Source organism: Schistocerca serialis, chromosome 12, assembly GCF_023864345.2.
Source record: "Schistocerca serialis cubense isolate TAMUIC-IGC-003099 chromosome 12, iqSchSeri2.2, whole genome shotgun sequence".
Lineage (NCBI taxonomy): Eukaryota > Metazoa > Arthropoda > Insecta > Orthoptera > Acrididae > Schistocerca > Schistocerca serialis.
Window position 1 is genome coordinate 75,362,737 of NC_064649.1, and position 14,454 is coordinate 75,377,190.

The window sequence follows — 14,454 nt, forward strand, 5'->3', positions numbered from 1 at the left end:
GTATGACTGCTGTAGTTGATAGAATAATCGGTATAATGTCAACTTTATCCTGATGCCACATGTCCTTGACTTCCTCAGCCAGTTGGATGTATTTTTCAATTTTTTCTCCTGTTTTCTTCTGTATATATGTTGTACTGGGTATGGATATTTCGATTAGTTGTGTTAATATCTTCTTTTTATTGGTGAGTATGATGTCAGGTTTGTTATGTGGTGTTGTTTTATCTGTTATAATGGTTCTGTTCCAGTATAATTTGTATTCGTCATTCTCCAGTACATTTTGTGGTGCATACTTGTATGTGGGAACGTGTTGTTTTATCATTATTATTATCTTCTTTCCTTTCTCAGACGTTATGTCTGGTTAAAAATGAAAAGTGATGCGGACCTTGATCAAGCATGACTTCCTTTTAACTGTACGGTATATGTTATATTGCATTTAGGAACTTTCGGGTGATTGAACATGTATCAATAATTACGGATTTCTGTAGTTGTATATATAAGTTTGGATGTAGCTGTATTGCATTGATGTACTGGTGGATATTGTGTGGTATGACTCCTGTTGTTGATAGTATAATTGGTATAATGTCAACTTTATCCTGATGCCACACGTCCTTGACTTCCTCAGCCAGTTGGATGTATTTTTCAATTTTTTCTCCTGTTTTCTTTTGTATATTTGTTGTATTGGGTATGGATATTTTGATTAGTTGTGTTAATTTCTTCTTTTTATTGGTGAGTATGATGTCAGGTTTGTTATGTGGTGTTGTTTTATCTGTTATAATGGTTCTGTTCCAGTATATTATTATTGTTATTGTTATTGTTATTATTATTATTATTATTATTATTATTATTATTATTATTATTTTTAATTTATTGAAATTATATGCCACAATGTCTTGGTTGGTACAAGTAGTTAAAGGTAGTATAGATATTAACAATGGGAGTAATGAGATTCTGAAAACAGCATGAGTCCCATTACTTTCCATGGTTTGGATTAAGTACTGGCTGGAACACAACTGAAATAACATAATAGGTGTGGCATCAGTCAGGAAAAGAATGAAGGATTCTCTGATGTCGATCTCAAAGTGAGAAGTAGCTGTCGGAATGTTCTCTTATATGAGCTGTTTATTCATATTTGTGATTCGAAAAAAAATCAGGAAATAATTTTGCAGAGCAACAGTTGAATGCTTACATTAATCATCACGCCGGTAACACCAGTCTGCTGTCCATCGGGCCTGGCTGGGGAAATGCAGTCTCTACTGCTATTTCAGGAGGAGCATCTCTTCGTAATGACCAAGTGAATTTTATCACAACTCAGGGTAACGGCAATGTCTTTCTATACTAGTAGCAGTAGTGGTAGTACTTGTTGCTGTAGTTGTAGTTGTAATGGTAGCAGTTGTAGTAGCATTTGTAGTAGCATTTGTGGTGGGAGGAATGAGGGATTTTTTAGAATGCTGTTGATCCCATTATGTTCTATGGTTTTGATTTAGTACTGATGTAATGTAACCAGAACATTGTAATGGTTACTGCATCAGTCACTGAAATAATGAAGGCATCTCTAATGCAGATAAAGAGATGTTGCATTCAGAATGTTTACTTACACAAGCTGTGAATTCATCTTTGTGGTTATAAAAAAATTAGGAAATAATTTTGCAGAGCAACAGTGGAATAAATATATTAGTCATCAAGCCGGTAACACCCGTCTGCCACCCTGTGATTCTATTTGGGTAAACGCCATCAGTAGTGCTATAACAGAAGCAGCTTATCATCACGGTTTGGGAAATGCAGTCAACAGTGCTATCTCAGCAGGAGCTTCTCATCATAAGTACCAAGCAAATTTTACTGCAGCTCAGGGTAACGACAATGTCTCTCTATAGTATTAACATCTCAAATATTGAAATGGTATGTGACAGTTTACCTAGAGGAGGAAAAAATTTTTCTGTGCAGAGTATTCCAACCAGCTACCGGCTGCTTTACAACAGACGTGCTCCATTGCGGCATCGATGGGCCATGCCTCCTTGGCACCCAGCAGCTATGTTAACACACATTCCGTGGAACCTCCGAAGCCTCCACTGCCAGTTATCGCTTCCAGCAGTCCTGCTGTCACAGCAGGTGCCAAACCGGTGTCAGTTTCGGCCTCGTCGAGCCCGACGAGGCCCTCGACCGGTTCGGGACCGACAATCAGCAAGCGGGCCCGCACGGCGTACACTTCGCAGCAGCTGATCGAACTGGAGAAGGAGTTCAGCATCAACCGCTACCTCTGCCGCCCGCGGCGCATTGAGCTGGCAGCTCAGCTGGGTTTGACTGAGCGCCAGATCAAAATCTGGTTCCAGAACCGTCGAATGAAGTACAAGAAGGAGAAGAAGGCCAAGGAAGCAAGTAAGGGACCATTTGCATCACTATTACCAAGCATGGTGTGCCAGCTCAAATGGCTAATATCATATAAAATTGATTTTCAAGCATAAAAATATCTACTTTCTACCCATAGTGGTCATTTATTTGTAAAACTCTGCATTTGTGTACTACTGATGCTTAAGTACTACTGATGCTTAAATGATCTGCAGTCATATATCCCAGAAAACAGAATCTTAATTTGGCGACAGTTAAAGTATTATAATCATGCCAGAAAAGTAATAAAACTTTCTTAAAAGTTAACAACTGGTTTTCTGGGAATGGGCTGTAACTTCCTGCATGATGATGATGATGATGATGATGATGATGATGATGATGATGATGATGATGATGATGATGATGATGATGATGATGGGTAAATATATCAATTTGGAGGTAAGGGTCCTAAGTCTGGAAATGACAGAGTTCAGAGTTAAAGTGAACATCATTCCGATACCCCAGACAGTGGAATGAAAGTACTGGTACTGTTCCCAGAATGAAATTTTCACTGTCCAATGGAGTGTGCACAGATATGAAACTTCTCTGACAGATTAAAAGTGAGTGTCAGACCGAGACTCAAACTTGGGACCTCTGCCTTTCAGAGGCAAATTTTCTACTCGCTGAGCTACCCAAGCACAACTCACAAACTGCTGCCACAGCTTTATTTCCACTAGTACTTCGTCTCCTACTTTCCAAACTTGCTTTGGCAGCTCAGTTGGTAGAATACTTGCCTGTGAAAGGCAAAGGTCCGGAGATCAAGTCTCGGTCTGGCATACAGTTCTAATCTACCAGTTAAGTTGCATATGGTACTGTTGTTGGTAAGATTGTAGAATAGGCAACTTTCAGAGGTGGTAGTGGGCCGAAACAAAAAAGAAAAGATCTAGCAAACAGTGTCTAAAATGCATAGCCTAGGAGCCGTAAGCATCTGTCCAGTGTAAGAGTACTGAAGATGAAAAAGTACTCACAGCTTGTACGATACGTGTTTAACACCGTAATGTGTTATTGGTCCATACTATAACCTCTGAAAATTGCCGACCCTACAATCATTGCAGCAAGCAATACCAGTACATGTATTCCACTCTGAAGTATTACAAAGATGTTCACTTCCAACTTACAACTTTCAACTTGGTCATTTCCAGATAAGGATTCCTTACCACAGACAGATACAGTTGCTCTTTCCCAATATCCATGAAAGCCTGTAACATCATCACAGAAACATCCTGTATCAAATTTAGGTCTGCACAAGGCCTGACAACACAGAAGTTTTATACATAGGTAAATCAATAAATGGAACAGAATGTTATAATTTTTTTTGGGTTTCATGTTCAGAAACATAGCTTGCTAAAACACTAAAGCTCTGCAACACTTGTGGCCTATTCTCTTGCAGTGGAAGCTGCAGAGGCAGCAGGCAGTGACCAGGAGCTCTCCGCCCACCGTCGTCAATCGTCAGCACGCAGCACACATTCTCAGCAGAAGAGCACGTCATCTCCCCCACCACTAAAGGGCCTGGCCAACCCTGGGCCATCAGCTGTCATATGTGCTACCATGCCAACAGCAGCAGCAACAGCAGTTGGAGGTGGTGGGGGATGTACACTTGATGGGTATCAGGTGAGCTGTCTTTTCCGTTTTATGTGTTGCAACATACCACCTCCCGACCTTATAATCTGTACTGTATTAAGTCGTTTATGCTAGCGTACTAAATATATTTCACACAATAGAGAACATGCTTCAGAATCAGCCCACCTATGGAATATATCCTCAATGTAATGCCTTCAAAACTGGATGTCTGGTAATTGTTACAACTTTGATCACCTGGATTCTGTGAACCAATGCATGATGGCAGTAGTCATTCCACACAAACAGTTACTTTTATAGCGTAACTATGCATGTATTAGCTGTGGAGAGAAAACTTAAGTGCAAAAATTAAAATGAGCTACTTAATTGTATACTGAGGAACTGATTTTAAAATAGCTAGGAATCAAATAATGGTACTGAGAAGAGTCATATGAACCATAAACTGTATTTGTCTTAGGAGTTTGTCACATCACAATGTCCGAATAATCTCTCCTCCACTTTCAAGCCGTGTCAATTCTAATAAAATTCTTAAGTTTTTGATGGCAATCTCCACAGTGGTCATCAGGAGAAAAAACCAATGAGTACTGGGGCTGACAAAGTTTTCCAGTTACGCAGGCAAGATTGCAGCATCTGGCACCAATGAGAGAGGGCCGAAATGACATATATGTAGAAGGTGAGTTGGGCAGCTCCGGCCTACCCCGGGAAGAAAAGATGTATGCTTGACACTTGCAGTGATGAAGGTGTGGCAATTTTAAATGTCTGTTTGCCTCTGGTGCCACTTCACATCAGCCAGTCATGCAGTGTGCCAGAGTTGCTATGAGGCTGCCCAACTGACCTTCCATACATGTTCCATTTCGGCCTTCTCTGATCAGTGCCAAATGCTGCAGTCGTGCCTACACACAGAGGTGACAAACATTGTAGGATACCTCCTAATACCAGACCAGTCCTCCTTGTGCCTGGCATAATACAGCAACCTGACATGCCATTGGCTCAACAAATCATTGGAACTCCCCTGCAGAAATATTGAGCCATCCTGCTCCTGTAGCCATCCATTGTGAAAGGGTTGACAGTTCAGGATTTCGTGCATGAACTGAAAACTTCATTATGTCCCATAAATTTTCAATAGGATTCCTGTTGGGGGATATGGGTGGCCAAATCATTTGCTTGAACTGTCTAGAATATTCTTCAAACCAGTCGCAAACAGCTGCGGCCCTTTGACATGGCATCATTGTCTGGGAATACGAAGTCATGAATGGCTATAAGTGGTCACCAAGTAGCCGATACTAACCATTTCCTATCAATGATTGGTTCAGTTTGACCAGAAGACCCAGTCCATTCCATGTCCACACAGCCCGTACCATTATGGAGCCACCAGCAGCGTGTACAGTGTCTTGTTGACAGCCTGTGCCATGGCTTCGTGGGGTCTGTGCCCCACTTTATCCAGCTTCTGCCAACTGAAATTGGGACTAATCTGATCAACCAGTCATCTAAGGTCCAACCAATATGGTCACAAGCCCGGCAGAAATGTTGCAGGCGGTGACATGCTGTTGGTTAACGCACCCGTGCAGGTCATCTGCTGCAATGGCCCATAACACCAAATTTCACCATACTGCCATAACAGATATGTTCATCATAGGTCCTCATTGATATCTATGGTTATTGCTTGTTTGTTAGCACTGATACGCTAAGCAAATGCCGCCATCTGTGTGGCTGTCGGCCACTAAACTGTCTGTGGTAAAAGGTAATGCCTGATATTTGGAATTCTTGGCACTCTCTTCACAGTGTAGGTCTCAGAATATTGAATTTCCTAACGATTTACAAACTGAAATGTCTCGTGCATCCAGCTCTCAATTACCCTTTTGCATTCAGAGTCCCTTCGTGCCTGTCATGTGGTCATAATAATGTTGGAAAACTGATACAAATGACAGCTGCCCAATCATCATCTCCTGTTCCCTCAGTCTGTCGTCCATCTCCCAGAACGCCGGCCCCAGTCGAGTTGTACGATCGCAGTTCGCATCAGAGAGCTTCTCTCTGGGCTTGGGGTTTTCCCTCTTCCACTTCTTTTCCGGGCCCCTCTGCGTACACCCCCGTGGTGTGTGCCCCGCCCATGCCTTCGGCTCGAATTGGCACAGGGCGCGAAGGACTCGGTCCCTCCTGAGGCCGTCCGCCGTCGCTTTCTTTCCATCCTTGCCACGTATCAGGGCTCTGGCACTGTCTACACTGACGGTTCGATGGTTGCTGGTGGTGTGGTTATGCTCTCACTTGGGGACCGTTACAAACAATACTCATTGCTGGCTGGCTGCAGCATTTTCACTGCTGAGCTGGTCACCATTTCTCGTGCCCTAGAGTATATCCATTCCTGCTCGGGCGAGTCCTTCATTATCTTTAGCGACTCCCTGAGCGGTTTACGAGCTATCGACCAGTGTTTCCCTCCCTCTCGTCTGGTGATGGCTATCCAGGAGTCCCTCAATACTCTTGCCCGTTGTGGCCGCTCTGTGGTCTTTGTGTGGACCCCTGGTCATGTCGGCATCCCGGGCAATGAACGTGTTGACATGGGGCCAAACAGGTTGTCGGTGCACCAGCCTTATCGATTGTGCTTTCAGAGAGTGACCTCGGAGCAGTTTTGCGGCAGAATGTACTTCACACCTGGGTTGAAGAATGGCGCAACCTGCCTTCACCAGACAAACTTCAGACCGTCAAGGAGGCTACCGGTGTGTGGCACTCCTCATTGCGGGTCTCTCGCAAGGAGTCTGTTGTCCTCTGCTGGCTGCGCATTGAGCGCATCCGGATGACGCACAGCCACTTATTTTGCCGTGAGGACCCACCTCTATGTCGCTGCGGATCCGCTTTGATGGTGGTCCACATTTTGTTGGCTTGTCCCCTTTTAGCTGTGCTCAGGCACACATTTGTGCTGCCTGATACGCTCCCTGCCCTTTTAACAGATGACTCTGCCATGGCTGGCTTAGTTTTGTGTTTTATTCGGGCAGGGGGCTTTTATTATTTAATCTGAGTTTTTGTCATTTTTTTGTTTTGAGTCTGGCCTTTGGCCTACGATTTTAGACTGGGTTATTTTATTAGTGTGTTTCTAGGTGGTTGGCTTTTCCTTTTTTGTCTCTATGGTCGGCCAACCACTGTCACACTCTGTGTGATTTTAATTCCTTTTGTCTGGTCTCTGAGTCTTGGGGTGCACAAGTCATCAGTCAGCAACCTCCTTTGAAGACTGACTGCATTTTTCTAGTATTCTACCAATAAACCTGTCTTCCACCTGCTTTACCAACAACTGAGTCCATGTAATCACTCCACTTCATAACCCTACAAAGTGTTAGGCCCAGTTATTTGTATGAGTTGGCCAATTCCATTTGTGACTCATTGGTATTATAGTCAATGCGTCCACATTTTTTTGTTTCTTGAAATGCACCGTTCTACATTTCTGAACATATAAATCAAGTTACCAAATCTTGCACCATTTTGAATCGTACAAATGTGTGATTGAATATTTCTCTTAAGCACTAATTAGCATGCTTATGTTGATGGTGTGCCTCTGTAGGGAATGACATGACATTTATCGGTATGAAATAAATGTAAATTGGGGAAATAGCTCAATGATAAGGATGTTTTCACATAATCCTTTGCAGTAAAATCCTTTGAATCACATAGTCACTCCTATGTGTAACTGAGCACTGTTTGGTGAGACAAACGTCTTGGGTCAACTGAGCCTACTAGTACCAGATGGCAGCTTTGTACCACAATGTAATGATGTGCCATGTGAGACCATCCATGAACAGAAAGCTAACAACAATTCTTTGAGTCTACGTTAGTTTCTGAAATGTGGATTGTAGAGACATATTAATCTGAATTGTACATCAAGGTCTAAGTTAGTTTGGAGAAGAAATGAAGGAAGATCAGGGATCAAAGTTCTGTTCTGTCAGTGTTGATGCTACTAGAGAGTGAGCACAATTTCACATTGTTTCAAAGAATGGGGAAGGAAATCAGGTTTTCCCTTTGACAAGAACCATCCCAGTATTCAGGAAAACAGAGGAAAACTTAAATCTGGATGGGAAGATGCAGATTTCAACCATCATCATCTTGAATGATAGTCAATTTTATTAACCACTATGCTATCTTTCACAGTTAGTCAGGCTGGAAGGTGACAGTTTCGATGCGAGTTGTAGTAGTATCAGACCCTTCAGTTAATTGAGCTTCCCTGTCTATGTTGATAGCGGGATGAGCTTGACCCAGGCCGCATTTGTGAATCTGATTAGTGGCTAGTGCCTGGCTTATCAGTCAGCAAGTGTGTTAGTATTCTGCATTCACTTATGTAGTTTCGATTAGTAGTCTTATTCTTTACTGACCTTCAGCTGGTTTGTGATGAAGATGTGCTGAAGATGTCACAGAGGACACGGACATTTTATCTGCTGTGTACAAAGGATTATTTAAAGGACTATGCATCAGATATTCTACACATACTACAGATATAATTTTAGAGGCTTGTTAGCTCGATGGTGGTCAGATCATAATCCAGCTATCCGGAGTTCAATCCCAGGACAGAGAACCTGGTCATTTACTGCTTGTGACCTGTGTAAATAATTTATTAGAAAAAGGTTAGTTTAAGATTAGTGGAAGAGAATAGGATACCATATCAAATAGAACCATGGCTAGGAAAGAACTAGTGTTCTGGTTTATGACAACTTCTAATTTGCTGCTGTGTTAATTGATTTGGGAGTGGAAAAACGTCATCACTGTCGAAACCAGTGTTCGAAATTTACACTTTAACATGTAAATTAATTTGATGTATGAATTCCTAAGTTATTTCTCAATCACTTCCAATGTGGCCATGTGGTGCATAACTGAGCAATTTAAATACACTGTCTATACATAAGGAGTTTGTGTGTGTGTGTGTGTGTGTGTGTGTGTGTGTGTGTGTGTGTGTGTGTGTGTGTGTGTGTGTTTACGTGTACGATGATTATTGTAGCTGCAAGGAATGATGTTGATTAATGAGGTGGTATTTTACAGAACCCAGGTCCAGACTTCAATGAGTTGCTTGTGACACACAAGCCGGTCCAGCAGACTCCACACGTATCACCTCCAGTACAGATAAATCCAAACTTTACACCAACTGAGGCTTATGACAGCTCAAATTATTTTGCACAACAGGTGAGTGATAAAATATGTAAAATAGGTTCTTTATACACTACTGTCCATTAAAATTGCTACACCAAGAAGAAATGCAGGTGATAAATGGGTATTCATTGGACAAATATATTATACTAGAACTGACATCTGATTACATTTTCATGCAATTTGGGTGCATAGATTCTGAGAAATCAGTACCCAGAACAACCACGTCTGGCCGTAATAAAGGCCTTGATATGCCTGGGCATTGAGTCAAACAGAGCTTGGATGGCGTGTAGAGGTACAGCTGCCCATGCAGCTTCAACACGATACCACAGTTCATCAAGAGTAGTGACTGGCGTGTTGTGACGAGTCAGTTGCTCGGCTACCACTGACCAAACGTTTTCAATTGGTGAGAGATCTGGTGAATGTGCTGACCAGGGCAGCAGTCGAACATTTTCTGTATCCAGAAAGGCCCGAACAAAACCAGCAACATGGGGTCGTGCATTATCCTGCTGAAATGTAGGGTTTCGCAGGGATCGAATGAAGGGTAGAGCCACGGGTTGCAACACATCTGAAATGTAACGTCCACAGTTCAAAGTGCCGCCAATGCGAACAAGAGGTGACAGAGATGTGTAACCAATGGCACCCTATACCATCACGCCGGGTGACACGCCAGTATGGCGATGACAAATACACACTTCCAATGTGCGTTTAGCGCGATGTTGCCAAACACGGATGTGACCATCATGATGCTGTAAACAGAACCTGGATTCATCTGAAAAAATGTTTTGCCATTTTTGTACCCTGGTTCGTTGTGGAGTACACCATCGCAGGCGCTTCTGTCTGTGGTGCAGCGTCAAGGGTAACCGTAGCCTTGGTCTCAGAGCTGATAGTCCTTGCTGCCGCAAACATCGTCGAACTGTTCGTGCAGATGGTTCTTGTCTTGCAACCATCACCATCTGTTGACTCAGGGATCGAGACGTGGCTGCATGATCAGTTACAGCCATGTGGATAAGATGCCTGTCATCTCGACTGCTAGTGATACGAGGCCACTGGGATACAGCACGGCGTTCCGTATTACCCTCCTGAACCCACCAATTCCATATTCTGCTAACAGTCATTGGATCTTGACCATTGCAAGCAGCAATGTCGCGATACGATAAACCGCAATCGCGATAGGCTACAATCCGACCTCTATCAAAGTCGGAAACATGATGACATGCATTTCTCCTCCTTACACGAGGCATCACAGCAACGTTTGACTGGTGAACTGCTGTTTGTGTATGAGAAATCGGTTGGAAACTTTCCTCATGTCAGCACGTTGTAAGTGTCGCCACTGGTGCCAACCTTGTGTGAATGCTCTGAAAAACTAATCATTTGCATATCACAGCATCTCCTTCCTGTCGGTTAAATTTCGTGTCTGTAGCGCGTCATGTTCGTGGTGTAGCAATTTTAATGGCCAGTAGTTTATTTTACAATTGGAATGTGATGTATGTTTTGTAGGTATTTGACTTTAAAAGTAAACTGCCTTCGTGTCATTCTTTATTTTATCCCAGCATATTATACATCAAATCAATCCTCAGGTGTAGGTGTACTGCCAGTTGTTAATGGACAGAGTATGCAACATATCTTAGTTTGATCCTGTCACAGTTCTAAAGTGCACTGTTGAACTGACTGCCCACCGTTTAGGGAGGGTTATTATATCTACTTCTTTGACACCCATTGCTGCACTACTTCTGAGTGTTCGGTCCATGGAAACTAAATGGATTATTTTGTCACTACCTTCATACTTCAATATCTTACGTTCTAAAACTAAACAACTTAAATCTTCATCCGCAAACTGTAAAAATATTGCTGTTACTGGGTGAGACACTGTAAAACATACATAAGTTTTCAACATAAATGAAGACTGATTGGAATAGTTGCCTTAAGGTTGATTTTCACAACTGTGGTCCTTAAAATGGTTATATATGCCATTAATTTGTTTTCCCATTGCAGCAAAAGCATGTTGTCTGTTTACATCAGTCTGTTCCCGCAGCAAGATTAAGAGATCATATGCAATAATTAGGAAATGAAAAATTTCTATAGATCAGTTCATTACCATCCCATGTAGGCTTTCACGGCCGGCGTCTTCATCAGTAAACACTTCCGGGCTAAGTTGCCGTGGTCGATCTGTAGAACTTCTTCTCCCTGACGTTTCGTTCTCAACTACGGAGAACATCTTCTGAGGTGAGTCGACGACTGGCTGCTAGGAGCTGGGGCCGCTGCTTATCCACAAACATCAATACAATTTTAATCGTAAAGGAGGAGGATTAAAATTGGACAAGATATGGCGGTCGACATTGCATCAATCACGTGATAATTGATTGCCTGCAATCGAGAGAACAGACGATAGCCAGAGATAGCTACACATCGACGCCATGTGATGTGCGGTGGCGCCCTCTACGATCTCCATATAAGCGGCGGCCCCAGCTCCTAGCAGCCAGTCGTCAACTCACCTTGGAAGATGTTCTCCGTAGTTGAGAACGAAACGTCAGGAAGAAGTAGTTCTACAAGTCGACCACGGCAACTTAGCCCAGAAGTGTTTACTGATGATGATCAGTTCATTACATTTCTGAACTAAAGTTACACACTTGGTAAACCAGAATATTGTAATCCTGTGGCTAAAATATGTCTGACTCAGAACTAAAATTAGTCATACAAATATCTAGGTGTGTCAATAGGTGGAGAATAAGAAAGTTGAAACTTACTGGCAGATTAAAACTGTGTGCCGGATCGAGACTCGAACTCGGGACCTTTGCCTTTCGAGGGCAAGTGCTCTACCAACTGAGCTACCCAAGCACGACTCGCGCCCTTGCCCGCGAGAGGCAAACATCCCGAGTTCGAGTCTCGGTCCAGCACACAGTTTTAACCTGCCAGGAAGTTTCATATCGGTGCACACTTCGCTCTAGAGTGAAAATTTTATTCTAGAATAAGAAAGTTGGTTGCAGGTAAAGCAAGTGTCAGATTCCAGTTAGCGCTCTAGGTATACAACGAAAATTATTTGCAAAACAGTTTTATGATATGTCTAGTGGTGTAGGGTGCACATACTAAACAGAACTGTAGATATTGAACATACATAATAAGGAGAGCAGGAATGGACTGATCTGTGTGACCCCAGAGAGAACCTCATAGAACTGACGTAACATTTGAACTGGTAGACACTTCAAGATATCAACTATATCAAAAAATTGTGCTTAAAAAGTTTGAATAACCAATATCAAGTTGGGAATCTGAAAATTTACTATAGCACACTAGGTATCAGTGCTGTAAGGACTGCTAATACAAACTCACATTAAATACAGTGCCCAAAGTTGCATGGAACTGATCATTTCCAATGCTACATATGTGACTGGAAGTAACCAAGTGATGCAGGGTAATGGGGACTTCCATCTGCTACACTTTTCAGCATGTTGTATGAATATTGACGCAACTTTCTATTTTCATTTATTTTTACTGAGCCTGATGAACTAATAATTTTAGTTTATTGATGACACCTTCTGGTCTTATTAAAAATGTTGTCTCATTATTTCTGCAATGCCATTCATGCATTAACTGATCTTAAATTTGCAACCATAATTTATTGATAAATTTTCTTCAAATTTACTGCAGCAAGTACTGTTTATAATCAGTGCCTAATTTTTAATCTGATCAATTTTCATATGTGAAACAGTTGTTGATTGTTGAATTGTCTTCTGTTTCCAGATGCAATATGACTACTTACAACCAAATGTTTCTGAGGATAGACTACAGCATTACCAAATGCATGTTCCACCACAAGTATATCAGCCAACATTCCAGTCAATGTTGCCTGCAGGCTTTCCACAGCCAGATGACCTTCTGTCGGTGCTACCTGGCTCTTCCATGGACATCAAGCCACCGGTAATTCAAAAAATGGAGCATATGGATACATACCAGGAACCTCTGCAGGCAGGTTTGGTACCCGCATACAAGCAGGAGATTTTTTGGGACCACCAGGATCAGCAACAGCAACAACAACAACAACAACAACAACAACAACAACAATGCCCACCACCCGCATATCCGGACAACTACGCTGAGAATAACAGCAGTGCCAGCTACTCCACTGTGTCTCCGCCGAGCTTGACAGAACTTTAATATCGGAGTTTGGATGCATTACCAAATGCATTTTCTACCACAAGTATATCGGCCAATGTTCCAGTCAGTGTTGCGCGCCGGCTTTCCACAGCCAGATGACCTTTTGTCGGCGCTACCTGGTTCTTCGATGTGCATCAAGCCACCGATAATTCAGAAAATGGAGCATATGGATACAGACCAGAAACCTGTGCAACCAGGTTTGGTATCCACACACAAGCAAGAGATTTTCTGCGACCACCAGGATCAGCAACAATGCCCACCGCCTGCCTATCCGGACAACTATGCTGAAAATAACAGCAGTGACAGCTACTACACTGTGTCGCCACTGAGCGCGACAGAACTTAAATATCAGTGGTTTGGATGCATTACCAAATGCGTGTTCCACCACAAGTATATCAGCCAATGTTCCAGTCAGTGTTGCCTGCAGGCTTTCCACAGCCAGATGACCTTCTGTCAGTGCTACCTGGCTCTTCCATGGACATCAAGCCATGGATAATTAAAAAAATGGAGCATATTGATACATACCAATGTTTGGTACCTGCATAGAAGCAGGAGATTTTCTGGGACCACCAGAATCAGCAACAGCAACAATGTCTGCCACCCACGTATCTGGACAACTATGCTGACAATAACAGCAGTGCCACCTACTCCACTGTGTCACCACCGAGCTTGAACGAACTTTAAAATCAGTGGTCTGGATTACAAAATTTTATTTCAGAACATTGCACTGTATCCCATATTCATGTGACTTGTACATCCAGTGCTTTTTATATTTTTCAGTAATGGTATTGACTATATTCAGAATGTTTTTTTCCTTATTGCAATTGAAAGTTTACTTTGCTTTGATACTCCTCTACATCAACATCATGACTTTGTCACAGTCATGAAGAATTTATTAAAAACACTTTGGTATTTGAGCTTGGTAATAAGGCTATCATCCACTTAAATCTTAGATAATTTGTGATTAGTAATTACTGTCTAAACAAAATTCAATAGGCATGACATGTTAAGTAATAAAACAGAACTGATCTACAGAAGTGAAGACTAAAATTTTTGTACCTTGTAACCACTATTCTAAGGTAAATGTAAAAGTAGTTTTAAAGCAGTATATGTTCTTCTTTACACTTTGTTTTCTTGTCCCTTTTAAACAATACTGACAACAAAGACAACTTTAATGCCTATCAAATGATAGCAACTAGTTACCCAACTTACAGAAATAAC

General features: G+C 42.1%; 1 protein-coding gene and 1 non-coding gene across 2 annotated transcripts; one reads left to right on the forward strand and one right to left on the reverse strand.

Moving 5' to 3' along the window:
- Nucleotides 1-1,997: 1,997 nt before the first annotated feature.
- On the forward strand, nucleotides 1,998-13,233 carry LOC126428430 (homeobox protein Hox-A2b-like). The gene is made up of 4 exons (XM_050090356.1): nucleotides 1,998-2,373; nucleotides 3,773-3,993; nucleotides 8,974-9,114; nucleotides 12,820-13,233. The coding sequence occupies exons 1-4, from the start codon at nucleotides 1,998-2,000 to the stop codon at nucleotides 13,231-13,233; spliced, it is 1,152 nt and encodes a 383-aa protein (XP_049946313.1).
- Nucleotides 11,843-11,917, reverse strand: Trnas-cga (transfer RNA serine (anticodon CGA)). The gene has a single exon. It is a non-coding gene; the product is annotated as a tRNA-Ser (tRNA).
- Nucleotides 13,234-14,454: the final 1,221 nt, after the last annotated feature.